The sequence below is a fragment of the Falco biarmicus genome, chromosome 1, assembly GCF_023638135.1.
Source record: "Falco biarmicus isolate bFalBia1 chromosome 1, bFalBia1.pri, whole genome shotgun sequence".
Classification (NCBI taxonomy): domain Eukaryota; kingdom Metazoa; phylum Chordata; class Aves; order Falconiformes; family Falconidae; genus Falco; species Falco biarmicus.
This window is the reverse complement of record NC_079288.1, coordinates 69,676,783-69,699,151: the sequence shown is the minus strand read 5'-3', so window position 1 is coordinate 69,699,151 and position 22,369 is coordinate 69,676,783. Positions and strand designations below refer to the sequence as shown.

The 22,369-nt window shown below is 36.7% G+C and overlaps 1 protein-coding gene across 11 annotated transcripts in view; it reads right to left on the bottom strand.

The window, feature by feature from the left end:
• Positions 1-22,369, bottom strand: part of FRYL (FRY like transcription coactivator) — a 185,816-nt gene that overhangs the window by 103,753 nt on the left and 59,694 nt on the right. For all 11 annotated transcript variants that reach the window (XM_056333546.1, XM_056333537.1, XM_056333479.1 and 8 more), the window contains 2 exons: positions 7,895-8,094; positions 1,404-1,457 (listed from right to left, as the gene is read on the bottom strand). In XM_056333546.1, coding sequence (XP_056189521.1) covers positions 1,404-1,457; positions 7,895-8,014 — 174 coding nt within the window. In that variant the 5' untranslated portion in view covers positions 8,015-8,094. The remainder of the gene's footprint in view (positions 1-1,403; positions 1,458-7,894; positions 8,095-22,369) is intronic.

Sequence of the window (22,369 nt, the reverse complement as noted above, 5' to 3'; positions counted from 1 at the left end):
ATGAACCCAAAGTAGATTAAAAATAATTCCGTTTGATTATGTGTGCGTGTGTGTGTGAGAGGCGAGTTCTTATTTTGTTCTTTTGTTATTTGTAAAGTACTACGTTTTCAGGAAAATGAGTTTATTTCTATATTACAAGATTTCAAAAGTTATATGGATTATTTTTTACGTCATTCAATATATCTTTAGAAGCCTATATGTAGTTTAACATGTGACTACTTATTTATAAAAAACATTCTTCACTGAGGAAAAGGGGGGGGCAGATTAGTAGAAAAATTAGTAATATTACTGATTCACAGATTTCCTTAGATCATCCATTATCATTAACATTATTTACCTTTTGGTCAGCTTTAAAAAAAAAAATGGTAGCCACTAGAGAATTTATGCCCTATCCCACCCTCACCTGTTTTCCTTGCTTAAAAGTAAACTTTCATTTAGGACATAATGGCCTTACTGCTGTTTAGATTGAAAACATAAAAAGGCTACGTGAGGTTTTTGGTGTTGGTTTTGTTTTTCTTTGAAAATAAAATTATACATCAAATATTACATGGTATTATTTGTTTCTCTTTTGGGAGGAGTGGAAAGAGGTGCACAGATGGCTATTAATTGAAAAGCAGGGGCAGGTCAGCAGATTTTATTGCAATGTCTATTACCTATATTCAGGGAGTAATGGAAAGCATGAAACAAAAAAACAGTTATAGAAGATAGGGACAGAATACTGAACTTCATACAGTAAGATGCTATTCAGTAGCAGTTAAAAATAGGAACATGCAATTAATGAGGCTTCATCTGAATGGTGCCGCACCATTGCAAAGAAGCAGTTATGGGAGAAAAAGCACGTCTATACTACGAAAAAATTAGAAATACAGACAATAAACTTGAATAAATTGAGCGGAGTTATTCCAGGTACAGTTCACTTACAGTAAGTAAAACAGAACAGCCTTACAGTGCAACTATATGCTCAAAGGACAAGTAACTTTTGAATCTACTTTATGCCTTCTGCCATAGAATCAAAAAGCCCTTAGCAAAAGCCCTGTTACTGAAATTAACGCTATTTCTTTATAAAAGCAAACCCCCAAACACTGAAACAGTAACTGATACAGGCTGAGGTTCCACAAAGCTCATTAACAGGAACAGAAATAAAGTCTTTGTGTCTCCACCATATTTCAGCATCTTTCCTCCAGCCGTTTTCACTGCCACCTTCACGTAATTGATCTATTCTAGCAGTTTCCTACTACCATATTCTATAATGGAAAATAAAGTAATGAACATTCAAGGTCTAATCTTCTGACACTGATTCAGACATGGATGTTCCAAGTATTTACAACAGTGGAAATACCATTCTGCAAAACCAGAGGCCACCTGCACCCAAAAAAACCTGCCTTCAATTACGTGTCTCCTACCTGATCAAACTGAAGATCTTCACCTCTTTGGAGAGATCTGGACAAGAGCTTTTCCTGTAAAAAAACATAAAAAGAAATATGAATGCAATTGACCATTATCAAAGATAGGTTCCTCCTTTCTCAGTTATATTAGGGAGCAAACAAATAACTTTTAACATGAATATCTGCATTAGTTTTCATCTAGGGAATAACCTTTACCACTTAAAAAACCACTTACAAAGACATGAAGTGTACTCACAAAACAGAGATGTAAAATTAATTTTGTAGCTTAGTAGTAATATTGTTCAAGACTGATACACAGAAAATGTCAAATATCTTTCCCAAACAGCAGGGCCTACAGCAGTGTGCTCAGACATAGCTGGCAGTGAGTGCCAAGAGTAACTCAGAAGGAAAGCCATTCCCATTTGAATTAACAAGGATATTCATGTTCATAAGGCAGTTATTGTAAGCTACAAGAATGAATTTTAAAATGTTTTCACCAAGGCAGAGACAATTGTTCAATAAATTTCCAGCCTGCACTTTCCCTGAACGGCAATGAAAAATAGCTAGAATATCTAGTCCAGAAAAAGGAGAATGTCCATAATAATTTGCTTTACATTTGAAATAACTCTGGAAAGATGCAAAGCTACAGAAAAGATGCCATACTAATAAAATTTAATTATTAGAATATTTCACTGCTACCCATACCATAAGACAAACTGCTCTGTTAAAAGCAAAATTAAATTATATTCTTAACAAAATAACATAGTGAGAATTAAAGCATTAAGAAAACAAAACAGTCATGAACTGTAATAGTAGTGTAATAGTAAATCTTATTAGTCACTGTGGAGAGTACTAAATCACACAGTTTCAAAAGATACAACTTTTATAGTCTCTTGGTAAAAAAACAAACAAACAAACAAAAAACCCAGACAGACAAGACTAAGCCCCACTTACAGGCTCTGAGAGTCAATGATTTACTGTAAGCCAAGTGCCACAGTAACAGCTTTAAAGGTGAATTACGAAGTGGTAAGATACATAAATGGCTGATGAACAGTTCTTGCTACTTAAAGAAATTTCAAGCTACTTTTCACTCCATTATAAATGAATCAAAAATGTTATCTTTGATGAGGAAAGCAGAAAAAGTGCTCAAGGTGAGGAGTTAATAGCTCACATTATATTGCAGTAAGCAAACAAAAAGCTTCTATGAAGCCAGTTAAGACAAGTAGTAAGCTGGAAGAGCTGTTAACCTGCCTGGTCTGGGATGTAAAAGGCAGTGTCAGCAATACTGACAGCCAGTATTGCTCTCAACAGGTTGTGCCTCAGTTAACATAAAATAACTGCTCAGTACTTCAGTAACAGAAAACACCTATGCTGTCAGGCTGTTGACAAAAAATTAAAACCCAGTATTGCTTGGCATTTAAGACTTGCAAGGCTGTATGTTAAAATTGGGATTGCATGTACCAAGTCCAGATTCAAACCGACAGCTTATTTTCACTTGTTCTAATCGTAATCTTGAAAATACAACACAATTTCTGGCATTTGCTGCTATGAGTGCAACTGTATTTCTTGTCTAAAAGGACATAATCTCTGGTAAATATTACAGCCTCTGAAAAGTGGAATTCCCAGGCAACCTGAATGCTCAGGCAAAAAGCATTTGCCTACTCTGAAAGTATAACTGGAAATAATATAGGTACAAGTTCACAACTCATTTTCACTTTCCATAATCCAAAGAAACTCACTTAATTGCCTAAGAAGACACTATGTATGCTTCCAGTACGCCTAAATAATAATTTAAAAAAAATAGTTCTATTTGTTCATCAGTGATGTATTAGCCAGTGTTCTTTCACTGGGTATTCAAAAGCAAAGGGAAAAGATTTCAGATACTGGCAAATAAACATTGTTTTTAATTTTTACAAATTCATAGGATTTTACATGTCAAGTCAGTTCAAAATTCTGTTACGAGAACTGATGTTTCAGAGCTTTTGATATAAGCTCTATAGAGCGCTTAGAACTCTCTTTTAACTAGAATTTCTCTCTCCCCTTTTTTTACAAGGGAACATCTATTGTAGGTGAATTAATGTTATCTGTCCTATGCTTTTAGATAAACTACACAAATAATTGTAATCTTATCTATAAAGCAAAAACACAAGAAATGTTCCACCCTATATAAACATTGTATAATGCTAAATAAGCTGAAGGAAAATAACTAGAAAACTATTTCCCAAGAAGATAAAAAAGTGACTTTCATGTAAGAAGATGGTAAAAGTCTGGTTCCTTATGCCTCCTCACAAGACAATGCCCCGACAGGCCAAGTTTCCACCATGGTACTACGAAACTATTCTACAGGTGAACAAACACTGGGTTTATTATACCCACTGCACCTGTCCAAAACCAGAAACAGCTAGAGAAAAGAATGGCAACAAATCAAAGAGAAGTTAAATACTCTGTAAGTCTTCAGATGAAAAAGTTGAAATTCATGTCAATAGATAGCAAACTGTCTTTAAGATAGGTCTGGTTTTTCCCCTACATTCTATACTAATGGAAACACTTCTGTACATCAAATGTTGATACAAGTTCTAAGATTTTTAGTATCAGAAAGAATGAAGACTTTACAAGTTCATAATGCTCCCTATTATTTTTCCTCAGCATTAAAGATTTTAACTGCTAATAGGTAAATATCACCATAGTTAATATAACACCAACCAAACAAATGTGACATAACCAAATGATACTCAAAGGGGTTTATCAAGGCCTCTGATTTATCTGTATGACTTCAAAATTTATTTTTGTTCAGTGTCGCCTTCTAATTCTGCTTTGTCACAGCCCCAGTCATCTCACATGACTTACAAAAGTCTACCCAACAGTATAAAGAAAAGGTCTAGAAACTTTCACTGAATTAATAATTTAAGATTTATTTTCCTGGCTTCCTGAAGTTCTGAGAGATGGAAATAATAGGTCTATATTTACCTTTTACAACTGAAAAGAAAAAAGAAAAAAAAACCAAAAAAAACCACACAACAAAAAACCCAAACCCTAAACTAGAAGAAACCCAACCCACTACTGAATTAACCAAAGAGCAGTTTGCATCCATTGTGTAAAGCAGAAATGTCAACATATGGCAAGCAGCAAACATCAGGATGTAGGCAGACGTGTGTGCTGTGCAAACAGCTACACCCATGGAAAAAGGTACCACCTGTTGGCCCCTCTCCAGTATTAATTGGCACCGTCCTCCGGTGGCTAACACACCTCAGCAGGGTGGCTCAGGTGAACACAGCAAAGCTGACATACTTGTTTCTGTCCTCTAAGCTGCAAGTAAGAAACCAGAGAAGCGATGCTGCCTTGCCTCCTGTACCCTAAGTGCTGAGCAGTGCCTGCATCCTTGCCCTAGCGTCAGAGCAGCATACGAGAAACACTGTGCTGAAGAAATGCAGTGTGCTAAATATTACTACTTTCAGACGAACTTTTGAAGGCACCTAGGCAAGACTTGCAAAAGCATGCATTGCTAGTCTGAGCAATGTTTAGTTCATCTCCGTGACGGACTAAAATAGCTGGTGTTGGTAACAGCCTTAAATAGTTTTGCTAGTTAGTTTTGGCTTAAACATGAGACTGAACTACGATTTAGTAACTTAGCAGCTTACCTAGTTAACAGCTTGGTAACTTGGTGGCATCATGTCAAACACTCTGCTTAAATCTGTATTTATATACAGATTGACAAAATACAAGGTAACTGAGTGAGTTGAGGAAGGATGGTATTGTGCCTCATAGTCATTCTTCCTCAGCTGAGGAAGAGTATTTTAAGCTACCATAAACTGTGACTGAGCCCTTTTTCCTTTAAAACTATATACCACTACAAAAGACTTAGAAGAATTTACTTTTTAAAAAGTGTTTTAATTTAATTTGCTCACTAAAAGGACGATCTTCCTTCCTGTGGTTATGCTCGCTACTTGAATCATTTATTTTAAGCACTTGCTGATAAGTTCTTTATGCAACTTTGGGAACTCTGCAGTATTACTATTTTGCAAGCAGAGAACTCTTAATTAAATCAGCAAAAGGAAACTACTTTGTTACTTACTGAGTATCCTAAGCAAATTCACAGCCAGAAAAACCATTTAGTTACTTTCTAAATTCACAAGTCAGTTACTTCTAAATGAAACCCATACATCTAGCCAAAACGGTACTCTACCCTTATCACCCTCAGGTCCTGTCTTGATTTGAAGCTAGTATTTCATTTTTTAAAATTATTTTTTAGATTAGATTTTTGCTCCCCTACTTCATCTTCAAGTTTTGCAAAGTGTCTAGCTCCTAACTTTAATTGCTCTGGCTCCAAATTCCCTCCAATAGCATCATCTAACAGCCTAGCTTCATCTAACACTTTAAAGATTTATGTAACATTGTATGTATTCTCTACATTATTGTTTGTAGCCAAGTCATCCCACAAATTCAAATCACACTAAAATGATAAAGGGCTTTCCTCTCTTCCATTAAAGCCTTTTCTCAAGTCGGTGCTTTTCCTGTGCCCTTTCAGCCTTTGGTCTTTCATTTTAGATGTCATACACTAGAACTGAATATTCACTATTTATATGAAATACTATGTACAAAAATAAAACCACTTCACCATTTTGGTAATTCCCTTCACTGAGACACCTAAGGATTTCCTTCTGCCTCTGTGTTACACAGGCTCAGGTTGTTTCACTTTTCCCCAGCTTTTGGCACCTCTTAAATGTCTGGGTTTCTACATAGTCCTTCCTTCCCAACACTATAAAATAAGGAATGCTGCCTATACGTGTAAATTTACATTTGATTGCATTAAAAAACATTTTGTTTAAAAGAATTCAACTTAGCGAATAAACCCAGAGAGAACTGTAAAAGACCTTCACAAATGATTACCCCAGTAATATTTATAATTTCTTATTTTATCCCAAAGAATTTTATACATACTGTATACACACAAAATAGCAATGTCAGGATCTGATTAGTAAAAGATCCTGACTAAGGCAGACTTCATGCAACCACCATAAAGGCTCACCAGACAACAGAGCTGGGAATCACTCTTCCTTGAAAAGTGTATTATTTCATTAGTTACATGGGTTTTCTAATTTTTAATTTGGCAAGATGTTTCAATTTGCTATGATTAACAGATTTTAAAACATTCATTTAACAGTCAGCAGCATGGCAGGGAGACACAGCCTGAGAATGTTGTCAGAGCATTTATTTAATCTGCTCTAGGGACAAGTTCTGCAGCACAAGTGAACTCCAGGCCTATTATCTTTACCTTGCTACTAGTATTCTGGTTAGGAGATTTAACTTTGAACTAGCTGTGTGTTGTACAGGAAAAGCCCTCTTCAGCTCATCCAAATCACAGCCAACCTATGTCATTCTGGTCAAACACCACCCTCCCCATGTGTTTGGCAGATGAACAGAAAAGGGGCCAAGGGAGCAGCATTCGCAGCAGTAGGCACGCAGGCCACCCTGAGTGGAGCAACCTGTCCTTCCAGCCACAACATCAACACCCCTAGAGCTCTCCTCTTATTTCTTAGCCACATACCCTTCACCATCTGCATGGCCCTTTTCCTACAAAGTTTCTGTGCTTTCTTATCAAAGCCTCCTGAATACATGAGTCTTTTGGATGTCTACAAGGAAAGAGACAAGTTCCATTTAAGTTGTAGGCTTGTCTGGTATACACACACACACACACATACATAATGTATACCTAAGTAGGTGTATATAAAGAAATGTTTCATTTTCCTCAGCCTTTGATCTACTAATGGTTTCAGTTGAAGATGATTCCATCAGCAACACCACAAAATGTGCTTAGCCCCATTTTTGTGTTCTTTTGGACTGCTTCACAGTAATATTTTTTCCTAAAGTTTCGAAACTGGGGCTCAAGTCTTCGCACGTGCACTTCTGCACACAAACACTCTGCAAGCTGTGAAGAAGCAAACTCTGGAAGCTTGCTCAGCAAGTTTCCAAGTTAAAAAAAACCTTCCCATCCTAGAAATTTCCAAGTTAAAAGAAATCCATTTATTTCAAGATCATGTGATCTAGACTGCCAATGGAATTTTGCATTTCGCCTGATCTGCAATATATGCTGGCTACTATATTCTTCCAGGTGTTGGGTGTTAATACTTTGGAAAACAAATGCATCTTTTCTTGAAGTATATGGTCAAAGTATTGCTTCAAAAAACATCAACAGGAAACACACTTTGCAGTGGTACTGAAGAAACATTTTTTGTCGTTGCTATTTCCTTTTGTAACTTTACAGAACTTATGGATACTAAGAGTTTTAGTTTCCAGTAACCACTACGTAACAGTTTTAATGAAAGTCAATAAAACATAATCCAGGTAGCCACCCCTGTTTGCAAAAGCCTATTTATTCTTGAAGTAATCCCTTTGAAAAGTCAACAATATCTGGGGACATTTTTTTTCAGTAGCCATACATACGATAAAACAGACTATTTTAGAAAAAAAGCAGGACCATTTCAAGGGATACTATGAAAAAAAGGACTCACCAAAGGTTCAGCCATTACAACTTCAATTTTCTTTTCAGCCTGAACAGCAAATTCAGCAAAGAGGCTTTTGATGACATACTCGCCAGGTTTGACATCTGGATCAATAGTAATGTTAGACATGATGATGCCTCTCTTTTCCCAGGTGGAAACAACACTTGGAGAAACTCTGCGTTTATTTACTCTGCTGGGTGGTGTGGAGGCTGTAGGAAAAAAAAAAAGAAAAACAAAGAGCTATAAAGAAGAGCTTCTAAACACAGTAACTGTCACTTCTTTACTTTCCCATGCTCCACACGTATTCACACAGTAAATTCTGTAAACCAGAAGGAGGAAACAACTTAGCTATAACATCCAAAAATAATATATTTTTTTTAACTAGGTGGGGAATTCAACTCTAAGTTGCATAAAGGTTTACAATGTAACTCATTTTTTGTTACTGATAAACCCCAAAAACTGTCTTACGCTGTGTAAACGGTCCCTTTCTGAATACAACTGTATGACAATCATGATAAAGATTACAGCTTTTAATAACTGGTATATTCAGTTTGAGTATGACTAAAAATCAAAAGGTTCAATGTAAAGAGTTATCTCCTTGTATTGTGAGAGGCATCTGCTTGATTCCATTTTTCTGAATCGTCCATGAAATTTAAGTTTCTATTTGGCGTCCAAATATCTGCAAGACAAATACTTCTTTGGCCCCTCTTGGCACTTTTGGTGAGCTTATTTTCCTAACAAGAACGCAAACCCTTTCTAAATATGTCATACTAACTATTTTTTATCTACCCTTTAGTCACAAATCTGAAAAACTTGTTCCTTATCAGAAATAATAATGAATCTATCAATATAAATAGCAATGAATATATTAGCCTCCCCCCTAAGGATTACTGCTTTCACCTCTATACTGAAATTGTCATATACTAAGTTTACACATATTTACGCATCTTTGTTATTATTTTCCTCCCTAACAACTCAAAAATATTTATTATCATAGCTGCCACTCAATCTGAACTGCAGTACTGAAAATCAAGTATCAGAACTCATGTATGAGTTTAACACACACATACCAACCACAGTAAATAACTACAATTCTTGTCCTACACACTGCAAATCAAAATAAATATTGACATCTCTACTGATGCCCTAGATCTACCCAGAAAGGTCTGATATTTCTCTAGCATATTCCACAACTGCAAACGTTACTTTTTTTATTGATATTAGGAATTGGTATTAAGAATTGTTAACTTTTTATGGTAAGATTTTCCTAAGACAAGGAAAGGAGCCAAGTCTCAGTCTATTTTATTGTATTTTATACTGCACTTTGCTCAGGTAAGGCTTTTTGCAGTTAAAGTGTGAGGAGATGCACTTGTCCAATTTTGATGAACTTGCAAAACTGTTGTCTTTTCAAGTTGTACATGTGCAATTCCTATTAGCTAAATATTATCCACAGGTTTTGCTCAAACATTTTTTTCAGTGTTCAACTCATCCATGAAAATAATGATTGCCATGAAAACCAAACCTTTGGTACTTCACATCTTCTTCATAATTTCTTCTATCAGTTCAGAAAGTTACATTTTACATAACACAGATCTCCTCGACTTCCATTGAAAGTAATGATTTATCAAACATTTTAGTGAAGTGAGAAATTCAGCAGGAGTCAGAACAGTCACAACTACCTTAGCCTCTAATCAAAAAGGAAGGTTTCCTTGCATAAGGTGATGATAGTAGTCATGTTTTTTTCCCCTAAGTTTTTGTACAAACTCATAGTTGAAGTAGTGCATATTTTTTCCTGTACATAAATTGCAGTATGCCATCTTCAAGGCTGGAAGGACTTGCCAAGGTCGCAGAGTTGAGTTCCTGGCAACCAAGGGCAACATCAAAATGGCACACTGCATGCCATAAAGCACTTCTGAACATCCTCTAACATTTTGACCTAGCACTTTGATCTTGGTAACAGAGGTCCTAAAAGACACAGAAAAGCATGTGCCACACAGCACAGGCAATGGGAGATCAAAGACAACGTTCTAGATCCCTGTAGTGGAAGTTCGCTAGATGGAAGTAAACAAAGGCATTAAGAAACAGAATAAAGTGCATGCTACAAAAGAATAATGACAACCCAAACCATCTGACTTTAAAGAAGAATTTGTTCTTATCCCATATCTGATGATTAGCTTGTCCCTCAGTACAGAAGCATAAAAGTGTCAGGCGCTTTAAAAAAATTTTCTTCACAATGTCCACATTCTCCAGCATCTGCACTCTTGTCATTCTTTAGCCCCAATACTCCCAAAGGCAACCCGGGAAACAAGAGAGATGCACGTGTTCAAGGAGGAGAGCACAGAGGTTTCAGGAGAGGCAAAAAGAAGGAATATATCCACCCTAGCCATAGCAGGTAACAGACAGGAACACCAAGTATGAGACAGACAAAACAGAAAAATGTTGCAATACACAGATTATGAAGAACTCTTCTTTCATCTCCATCTGCATGCAGACGAACAAAATAAAAAAAAAATCAAGTACCTAAGAAAAATCAAGTATCCTAAAAGATACCACACATTTCTAAGTAAACAGTTGTTTCTATCCCGAACGTGAGAGTTTCTAAGAAAGCTAAAGCTCTGTTCTACTCAACAGACAAACTGGACTCTCTATTATTTTAAATCATATACTGAAGGTAATAGACTGGAAAGAAATGCGAGAAGTTTAAATCTCCTTGGGAACATCATTAGCTGTGTCTGGTCAGAAGGAACTTAGCAAAGTAGCTGCTTTGGCTCCTTCTCGACTTACCTACTGGAGCATGCCACAGTCCCCACATTATCAGGACTGGGGACTTAAGGGAACATGCCACAACAGCTCTGGCCCAGTCCATGTTCCTAACAATGAGAAGCTGGTATTCAGCCAGCTCTTCTCTCTCTCTAAGGAAACTAAGAAGCACTAATGTGCTCCTTAACCCAGAACTACATCTAGATTCGCTTTCACATAGACAAGTCTTAAAGTGTTTACACAATACACTTACACTTCTGTCTCATCTTCAAAACACTGCCTTTAAAAGTCCCTGTCATTTAACAATCAGGAAAAAATTGAGAGCTGGTCATCTTCAAAGTACTATCTTTACTTAGTGTTAGTAAACTAATCCTGAGTAAGAGACCATCTCAGCATGTTAACTTCCAAAGCCTCAAAACAGCCTCTATCACTAAGGATGAAACCTTCCCATCCCAGAAATTTCCAAGTTAAAAGAAATCTATTTATTTCAAGATCAGGGAAACGCTGTTTAGACTGACCTAAATCCAGGCATACTGCAGACAAATCCTCCTACCACCCTCACGTGACAACATAGGAAATCAACTCAGAATGGGTAAACTGGACAAAAATCTAACCCCGGCAAGAAAAATTGAAGCAACTGGACTACAACCACACCAGCTCCCAGATGTGCTGTGACAATTTCAGGGCAAAGCAGAGGGCACAACCATCAAGTCAGGGAAATGTGGTACCAGGACTGCCTTACATCAGTCTGCAATGTCACAGACCCCACTCCTCGGGACGTTTCACACAGCCCCCTTCAGACGGCATAAGCTGCAGTACTGTCAGAGGATGCAACCCCTCCCAGCCAGCCATCTTCTTCCTGTACCGCCTCCTACTCCTGTGCAAGCGAACGTAAGCGTGCAGCTCCGTAATGAACTGAGAAGTGGAAAAGCAGCATACGTATTAATTTTTTTTTTCCCAGGTTAATTTTGACACAATCAGTTGTCCAATTCACTCACCACATGACTGCACATATGCTTATGCCAGCAAAACACGAAAGTCAATGGAGGGACAGCACTTGCCTTTTTACTCTTCCAGCAGCAAAGCAGAGTTAAGACTATCCTGCAGCCGTACATGTTACTAACCTCTGCGTTCACATGCACAAACTCTTCAGTTGGTAATAAACCTCCCCAAAAAAACAAGGGCAAAATGTCAAACTGAAGCAATTATAAATGCTGCCGTGAGAGAATTACAATTATCTTAGTTTTGCTGAAATGCCAGTGTATTCAAAAGGCAGAATAAAAGACTAGGATTTACTTTTATCTATGAACTTGCTGAGGACTCCATGACAGCATTAATAGTCCACATTTACGACTCTTGCCTTGCATATGACAATGTTCATGGGTTTATCTGCTACGTAAAAAAAATCCACACAGGAAGGAAAAAGGGGAGGGAGCTTGACTGTGTTTAATAAGAAGATACATAGTAGTTCCTTAAAGAAAAGTCAAAATCTATTATCAGATTTCTTAACTAGGTCAAACAACATTGTTATCTGGTATAATTATGTTCAGTGGGATTCATTTACTCATGAACTTACTATCAGTAACACCGTAGGAAGGGTCTAAGTGTATTTTAAATAGCATGTTTAATGGAAAAAAAAATCTCATTACAGGACAGGATTAAATAATTTCTTTCTACTATTCTTTGCCATCAAAGCATAAGCCGTTCTCTGCTCTTAGCTTCCAGAAAAAAAATTAGAGTTTCAAAAATTATTTTGAAGCTTCAAAACATGGACCATTTTACAGAACTTCAGATGAAATCCGGAACAAAAAAATCATACCACTTGCAACAGTTCAAAAAAACCTCACCTACTTCCATAAATTGCTTGAAAACACTGACTGTTACTCACTTGAAACAATATCCTGCTTGTTTGCTCTGATGCAAGCTAGTGCTATGTGGGAAATCTGGGAGCAAGTGCCATAGGAAATCTCTGTTAAACAATATTGTTTGGTTGCTAGGGCCACACCAAATTGTTTGGATAGTTTGAAGGAACAGTAAAACAATACAAAGGATAATTAGACAGCCAACATACTCCTGAGTCAAAAGGCAACACACCCAGATGAATGCTAAATGAGAAACAATGTTGTTTCGTCTTAAACACAAATGTCCATAAAGGTTACTTGTTTCTATCACCCTGCTTCTCTCTGTATAGCCCAAATGCGTCAAGTATTTGAGATGTAAGTAGTATCCTGTTTACCAACAAGATTATTCAGGATTCAAACACACAAAGCAGGTACCAAAGCGTAACGAACACATCCCAGCCTGTGACAGTCTATGAGTGCGTTTTACTTCATGGCTAATATGAAACAATGATTTTTAGCTGTCATACAATTTTTTTGGTACTACTTTACACTTCGCCAAGTGTTGACACTTCACGTGTTCTAAATAGTACTAAGTTTTTCACATTTTTCCTACAACTGAAATATGCTTTCAGCTGCTGCTGTTTCTCAAGAAGTTGGACTGGTCTGACTGAAGCAAACCTTCCATCAGGTATCTCCCCACTTTTGAGATACCTGAAAATACATCTAGAATTATTTTATGGTTTTTAAATAAGGTATCCAAACAGAAAATAAGGATACTCAATGCACTTTTGATAGGGCCTCCACAGTTTTCATCAAGCAGATGATATGCTTGGTTACTATTTTTAAAGTTCACTGCTAAGGCAGTAAATCATTTTACACAGCTTACATTTAATGATTAAGCTTTCTGTTATTATTTTTGCAGCACATATAATATCACAGTTACTTTTAAGTTTCCTGTGATACTTGCTGCAGAATAGGGTTTGCATGTCCCACTGGCAAAACAAAACCTCCTCAAGATTGAAAATATGATCTGTGTGGTTACTTAAAGGTATTTTAATTAAGCTCCTTGTCTTCTACACTGATAAACATCTAGAACACTTCATCCTTCACAGAAATTATATTAATATACATGGAAACACATCTGTAACAATTGTTAGAGTGCTTCATAGCAACAAATCTTCAGTTATTTTCCCAAAGGAATCATTATTTTTCTCCTAATAAGGACATCAATGCTCAAAAGGAATCGCAACCTATCCAGCATCATCCCAAGAAATTCTAAGCAGAACCAAAAAGTTAAACTTCGTTTTCCTGCCTCCCAGACCAGCAGTCTGTTTTCTAGGGTGCACAACTTCTTCAGAAACTCTATCATTATTTCACAGTTCTACAGTTCCTGTAGAACATCAGGTTTCTATTCCAAAGTCTCCTTACTCCTATCAGTGGAAAAGCCTCACGATTTGAACAAGAGAAATGGTGAAAATCTTTATGAAGACAACACTTGCTCTAATAACAGATGCACACTCCAAATCTTAGCCCTCGGTCTACAGACAAATATAAAGAAAGATCCATTCTTCACTTTTATCTCTTGGATTTGCTTTCAGAATAGTGATGGGAGGATGCAGTTGCTATTCATCTATCCAGCCTGGGTTGCTGAAGCATGTGACAGCACAGCAGACCAGCCAGGCCTACTACACTGTTTTTTGTCCAAACTATGTACCACTAGTGATAGTGAATGGAGTCCGTTCATAGATTGGACTTATTACTACCTTACTAGCTCTAGCTGTAACTGAACCGCAGCTGATCTCATGCACAGCCAGCACCACTGCACATATGACTCTGGCTCGTTCCTTGGTTTGCCAGCATCACGCAAGTGCTGGAGTCAGCAGTCTGCAGAGATGGTGGATACTTTTGCATTATACTGCATTCATCCAGATTTCTCCATTTATTTCATGAACACTCATTTACCAACAAAATGTTACTAATTTTAAACTGTGCTAATAGATTACAGTAAAACACCCTTATTTTAACCACTTCATTATACAAAAAATGCTCTTCCCTTTTTTTCAGTGATGTGTATTATTCTCAATATAATTAATTTCTGTCAGATGCCATTTTTTGAATAATTCTTAAGACATGTTTAAAAAACAGTACCTAATAAAAATAGTATTCTTGATAGAGGTATGAAAACCTCGAAAAACCGAAAGTGAAAGGAGAGGCACAGCAACCTCCTGATACCACAGTCATATACCATTTGCAAGATAACCTAAATAATGTGGATAAAATCCACAGTTTTTGCCAGTGAAATTATTTATCAATTAAGGGCCACCGAACACACAAATTTTCACAGATTGCATAACTTAGATACTCCTTTGCTTTATGTAACATACATCTACTGATCAGTAACACAACAAATATAAACACAGTGGTTGAAACTGACATCACTCCAAATACACTAGAATATACATAAATCAAGAAAAAAATCTGCTCTTTCTCCCATATTTCTCATATCTTAGTCTGGTTACATAGTCCATGATGAACAAACATCCTGTTGTTTTCAATACAGACTATACAACTAATTTATCCAGTGACACAAAGTATGGCATTCTCTCTCCTTTCTCTGGATTATAGTATACAGTGAATTATCTTTGGAAAAATGTTTAACAAAGATCATAGCTCCACATGTCCAATTACACTACATGAACAGGCAAAGAACCATTATCCCATTAAGAAGCTACATGCACTAAAAGCTCAGACTGCAAATTCTTATTCACCTCTCTCTCTTTCACTGATTTTATGTGAATTTGATGAAAGGAATTAAATAACCAGCAGTGGTAGCTCATACTTCTGTCATGCATTTATGAAATGTCACGTTAATAAAATGCATGGATTATCCACCTGTGAAGTAGAAACAGGCTTAGACCTAGCTTAGTTCAGCAGTATGGTTCAGTGCAACGTTTGCAAAGCCAAGTCAAACCTTTCAGAGAGAGGAAGTTGTATGTGTGTCGGTAACTTCCCCTCCATGTCTAAATCTGAACTTACATTTCACTTCAGCAGTAGAAACATTTCCCTATCAACAATTTATTTGAAGACCTTCAGATGTGTTTATATTACATTCATCCAAGCTCTGGAGCAAAGAAACATAAATGAATGCTGCACCAATAAACAGAAGATAAGTTTATTTCAACAGGTACCTGATTAAGTATACGGCTAAAACATGAAGGATATCCTGGGAAGGAATTTCATTCATAAACTGTAGATTTCAAGACTTTCATTTGGCATAATGCTTTCTAGAAATCTAACCAGTGTCCTGCAAGTGAGAAAGTGAAAGAGAAATAAGTTTTGGTAATATTGCTTCAAACTTAAAAGTGATGGGGTTTGTTATTTTTAATTTAAAAAAAAATAAAAATCAATTTTAAGTTCAGAAGAAAACTTCTCCTCCATCTTTTCCACATCTACAAACACAGTCAAGATGCACGAAGTCAGTCCCCTGCATGTCAAACATAGACAAGTCTTTGAAAGGTCTCTCTCCTGCTTCTAAATTCCCCACCACCAAAACCTTCTAGAGACTTTTTGCTACATTCTCTGCCACATAGCACCTTTCCCCCTTTTTCATACTCATATTCAGACACTCCTTGATAAAGTACTGTGAAGAAACTAAGAAATTCTTTTTGCCTAGCTGCTTTAATGGCTGAGCAAATTCTAACCAGCAAACATTCTAGCCCCTGTAAAGGACTTTCTATCTTGTAGTCTCTTCCCTACTTTACTTTGAGAAGTCTCAAAATAAAAAAGGTGTATTATTTCTTCCCAGAAACTCTAGAATAGAAAGATAAAATAAATCAGAGAGGTAAAATCAGGAAAATAATTTTTAAAATGCTTATTTTGCCTAAACTCAAGACACATGACAATAGAGAAACTGAGCTGTGAACTTCTCCAAGTAAATCCTACTGGCTTTGCCAGTTCTTAAGGACTATGCTAGTCATTCCTCTTACCTTTATACATAGGTGAGAAGGAGGAACCCCACAAAACCTATCTGAAACTCCCTCATCTGTGAAAAGCAGCACCATTACTGAATTGCAAAATACCAGTTTAAGTGTTTATCCCTAAGCAAAGCTTTCTTTTGGGCTGAAAAAAAATTAACAAAAGAATCCCAACAATCCTTAACAACTGTTAGCAAAGTAACGTTACCCTCATACTCTATATAGAGAACCTGCTCCTCTGGAAATTTGTGACTGAACAGGAAGAACAACAGCCATGTGTATCACGTACAGTCCCATATATCAGATGGGCAGGTATTTTTTATCTACAGAAGGTAGAAAACACAAATACTTTTATTAAGAAATTTAATGGTTGAAAAAGAGGTCAGATCTGACATTCAGGGCAGTGTCAGGACATCCAGGGCAGCCAGTCAGAAACAGGCTATCAGTCATTCTGGGCTCTTCCTGTTCACTGAGAATGCTGGACTTGAGAGCAGCAAAGGCTGCTAACAAGCTACAGTCTCAAACATATTTGCTGAAGCTCGCCTGATGAATGCTACGTCATTCTAACTTAGTATGGGATGGCAGGGCAGAATGTCCCATCGATGGTGCAAGCAACTACCTTTACAGACAAGAAGTTTAAAATTAAATAAATAAAAACCCCACTAAGATGTATGTAGGACCTATTTTATGTATTTACATTTAAAAAACAAAAATCCACCTTAACAACCTAACAGCTAGGACACAGATGGGGCATACCAGCTGAAATCGTTACAAGCACATGCAAAAAGTACAACTCATTACGTGAATTGCTTTATAGAGCCTTCTATGGCAGATGATGAGTGTAGATTATTATCAGACAAGAAAAAAAAAAGGGGGGAAAACAAAAAAATAGTTTTGATAGCACAAGATGCCAAAAGACCAAACTATACACATTGGAAAACAATGTACTAAAGCATAAAAATTAGAAGGAGAAGAGGAAATCTGTTTGAACACAATTGTCTCAAGTCCTGCCCAGTCACTCTTGATTATGGCATGCCATCAGGAAATCCTGACCATTAAAGTGACAGACCATTAAAAACATAGTTCATGTAATTTATTTTCTATAAAAACATCCAGAATAGAAAGCCTCTTCAGACAAACCATTTTAATTAAAAATCCTATTTTTAACTCACAGAAACCTTCACTTAGAAAGACATAAAATTTATTCAATAGCGTACTTCCTAACTACTTTGCTTCATAGTGAGAAAGCTGTTGCCATGCAAGATCAGCTTAAAAGAATGTAAAGGGTAAATCTCTCTCTCATCTGTCCACAACCTAGAACATAATCCATCATGTATGGAAGTAGGATAATGGCAGGAATGTAAAGGTTCAGGGCTAGAAGTTAAATTCCCAATGGTAATTTTCAGAAATGCTTCTACTGTCCTAAAGTTTCATACAACTGTAGCTTTCAATTAAATTTAAAGCTGCACATATAATAAAGTTAGATTTAATACATGAATTTCTGCTGGAAAACAGTTCTGTAATCAAGTTCCAAACTTTTCAGAGAACAGATACCCCCCCAAGCACACATCTATTACCTACTGTCTTCTTTCTCAGTAGTCATTGTGAAGACTTAACATGACTCTACTGTCAAAATACTTTGCACAGCACCAAAGTATTAGTGCTGTGATGTCAAGTAATAAAGGTATGTATCCTGATACCTGTTTATTTTGAAACATTTAACAACTGAGCATATGTAACTGCCAAGTTTCACTCATTTACAAATTTTGTATTCCCTCAAGAGTAACCATGTAAGCATAAAAACCCTAAAATTGCTTCTTTACCTCCTATATCTCAATGTTAGGTTTCTACAGCATTCTAAGTCATACCTTTAGCAGTGATGAAACACAGAAACAATTCTATTCTAGCATGATTAAATTGAAAAGGGGAAAAAAAAAAAAGGCTTACACTACCGTTTTTGAAGAGCATTATCTGACACATTTTTTATTTAAAATTCTTACTGCAACAGGAATAAAGACAACTTCCTTTTGAGTACGGAGAGCAAGGATAGACTAGCATATGGCTTAGTTCTTCTGCTCCACCTGCCCTTCAGAAAATGTAAACCAAGCCACTGCTAAGTCTGAACTAGTAGTATTCCCTGCCTTTCAAGGGGGCCTAAAAGCTCAGACTCTTCACCATACCAGTCATGGTTTTCATGCTTTTAGATAGTACTGTGGATTCATGTAATAGCCAAGATACCTTAACACATGAAAGCACCACACATCTTTCCTTCGCTTCTAACTTTTGGAGTTAGAAGGACAACTGGAAAGAGCTCGGCTCAGATGTCTAGCCATCTGGCATCAATTCCAATGATTTATGCCATCAATTTTTTTCTAAACACGAGCAGTTACAACTTTATTTGATGATATAATAGCTAAAAATAGTGACACCGCCCTATGGCTCACTGCTGGATTCCCAGCGTGGCTGCAGCATTGACACAAACTTCACCAATAAGGACCTAGAAATAAGGTATCCATTTCAGCCTAGCAGATAGGTATAATCCTACCACCTGTATCAATATTTTGCAGTATTTTGCCATTAGCAGAGGGGTGTTTTTTTAAGAGGAAGTTTCCAAGGGGGATGCAGATTCCTACTGAGCAAATTTAAGCTTGCTAGGGGGCAGTTTGGTTTCTTCTCATTCCCCCTCCTGGGTGCTGGACTGCAGTTTGAAAGTCACAGAATGACAGTCAACTTCCCAAGTGACAGATAAGTCTGCAGGTAACCTTGCATGCACACATTCTCCCCCACACCCTTCCTGCTTAGTATGGAAGGCATGCCCTGCTCAGCCCATGAAGGTGGGGGAAGCGGGGCAGAGAGCAGAACTTTTACTACTAACAGAGAAATCCATTTTTTCCTTCCTGGGCTATCAAATGAACACTGCACCAGGCTAGAAATACACTGGCGCTCTGAATCCTATGTTAAGCATGAGCTAACAAAGGCAGTAACATTACATCAATGCTTGGCTAAGTGATGTTAAAATAAAAAGCATAAGGGAGGCAAAAGCAGCAGTGGAAAGATATACTAGTCATGTCTGAGGACTAGAAGAGTAGAAAGAGAATGGAAGGGAATTTTATTTGGTAGTGTTTATTCCAGATTTCCATATTCACTGTTCTACAAGTTAAGGAAGCACACATTTCCACAGCACTGATGAGAGTGAACTTACTCTGAATAAAGATATCATTTTTAAGGTACACTAATTACGTGAAGAGAAAGAGAAGCTTTCAGTAGTACCTAAAAAACTAAAATTAAGGCAAGGATATAGCATCAAAGGAATACAAACACACTGATATATGGGCAGCATAGACAATTCAAATTAACACTTGTCACCAGAAACATCATCTGTGATGAGGTTTTGTTTCTTTTCAACGTATTAATAGATACATATACACCACACATCAAAAAATGCATCAAGTAACAAGGTCAAAGTGATCATAGGCATGCCTTTGTTAACCAGCAAACAGAAAAAGAAACTTAAATACCTTCTCTCATCTTTCCTAACCCACATTTCTCTGGAAAAACAAAACTCCATATCCTCAGATTGAAGAATTAAGGATACAGAAAACCCTATCGATGCACTGTACTGAAAGAAAAAACAATATCAATATGCTCAACAAATTTACGCTCTATATTATTTCCAAAAAAAGTGTCAGAAGCCAACAGCTTTTGCAAAGAGTTCTCTCACCAAGTACAACAACCCAAACTAGTTTGTTTAACCCCCCCCTACCACTGCCTGCTTACTCTTTCCATGTGAGAAGAGGGCAATTTCAGCTTCCAGTAGCAGAAGACTTTTCCTCATTATGCTTATTATGCTCATTATCCTCAATTATCCTCATTAATGTCAAACCGATACCTTTCCTGAATAAATGCAAAAAGTAATGAATACTGGCAGCCTTGCTATAAAAAGCTATTTTGGAAAAGGACTCTGGAGCATCAGTTATAAAGTAACCAATAACTTCAAATCATGTATCACTAAAAAAGAACAACCTATTTTAAAAGAATCTTAAGAAACTAATTTAATTTCTTTTTATATGCTCCGTATAAGCATATTAATATTTCAGATGAAAAATATTTCTACAAATTAAAGCTCCAAACATTACATTAGCCCAGACTAGGTCCATTTACAGAGCATTTTCACATCTTTGTAAGTAACTGCCTAGTGAAGCAGTCAAATATTATAACAGTATTTCTGATACTGAGGTATGGTTTGAAAACTGAAGTGTTAGATATACACACACAGATTAAACAAAGAGAATAAACAAACAAATACATTTGAGCATTGGAATATGCTCAAGCACACACAGATCAGGGTTACAGTAAGTCTCATGCATTAAGTATCAATTTCAGGAAAGAACAACTGTTCTACGTTCTAATTCTGTCAGTTTTGCCTAGTAATCCTCCATATGAACATACGAACTGGAAAGGGAAATAAACCTCTGAAGACTAACTCAATCTGTCACATTTAACACAAACATGCTGAGGAGGAAAAGAAATTTAGGAAAAGATTTAAAAAAAAAAAAATCAGCACTTTCAAAATGTATTCTTACAGCAAGTTTGCTGAGGAGTCAAAACAACACGACAAAACCCATTTTTTCCCACATCCAGGTAAATATCTAAATGTAATTGTCAAAACCAACCAACCAAAAAATCATACCTGAACATATTCCCTAAATAAAGTTTTCTGCCCTGAACTGAGGGGATCAGCTCTTCTGAAAATTCAAATCTGATGGGTTTTAGTTTCCAGTACAACTAACCAACAAGTTAGTACATAGCAGAGGTTGATTATTTGTCAACTAGAGCATAAATAGCCTTGTGATGGCACATACATATCTTACAACATTGTTGTAAATTCTGTTTTTAAATATGGTGTAGCTGCCTGTGTTTTTCTGTTTACCAAACGTACTCTTTAAAGCCAGGGCCTTTTGTTCACCAAACTCTACAGAAAAACAGCAATGTCAGCTGCTGAGTTGGTGATGGTCTGGAATGCCTATTTTAATTTTTTCTTGGGGGGAAAAAAACATTTGATGAATATGAAAATCAGAAAACATCCAGACGATCCAGGACTGTTCACTAGGTCAGTTATACAAATTTGTTTTGCTCCTGTGGTTAGTTTGGGAACTGTATTTTGAGGCTCCTCAGCACTTTTTACATTTCTAACAGCACAAGGTAGTGCTGAGTTCACACGAAGCCCTAGCTAACAATATTTTTTTAGAAGTTAGCATAAGACACTTGTATTTCTAACTAGACTTTCTGAATAAATTTATTTATGCTAACCGCAAATAAAACTAAGCCAAACTAGCAAGAATCTGAAGTTGTGCAACTCCTTAGAAAAAGAGATGACAGCCTTCAGAGAAAGTGCAAGGGCACAGCACAAACCTGGCAAAAAAATCTCACGTACCATGCAGACATAGCCAGCACCTGAACTGGACTTCTGTAAGAGGACAATACTAAGTGCCATGCAGTGCTATTCTTAGCCACCATAAACACACCAAGCTTTCAGAGTTAACAGCTTCTTTGTTAGTTCCAGGGGAGGAGGCTAGTCACATCTGAAATAAAAATAGGTTATCATATGCTTCTCCGTGGAACTCCAAAACACATGGCTAAATTGTTCATTTAAGATTTCAGCTGTGTGTATTACAATTGAAAGGGAAAAGGAAAAGCTTTTCTCTTCTGTGTTCTTCAACTTTCATTTTAACTTTTTATCTGATTCTAATCTATTTCAGAAAGTAGTTTGCTTTCTCCACTATAAGGACATTTACCTGGTTTCAATACATTCTTATAAGCTCTAAAAAGCATTGCAGAGAACTGTAACTCAAGAGGCTCAGACTGGTATGAACTGGAAGGTCTGGCTGTGGAGGCACCCAGGGAAGTGG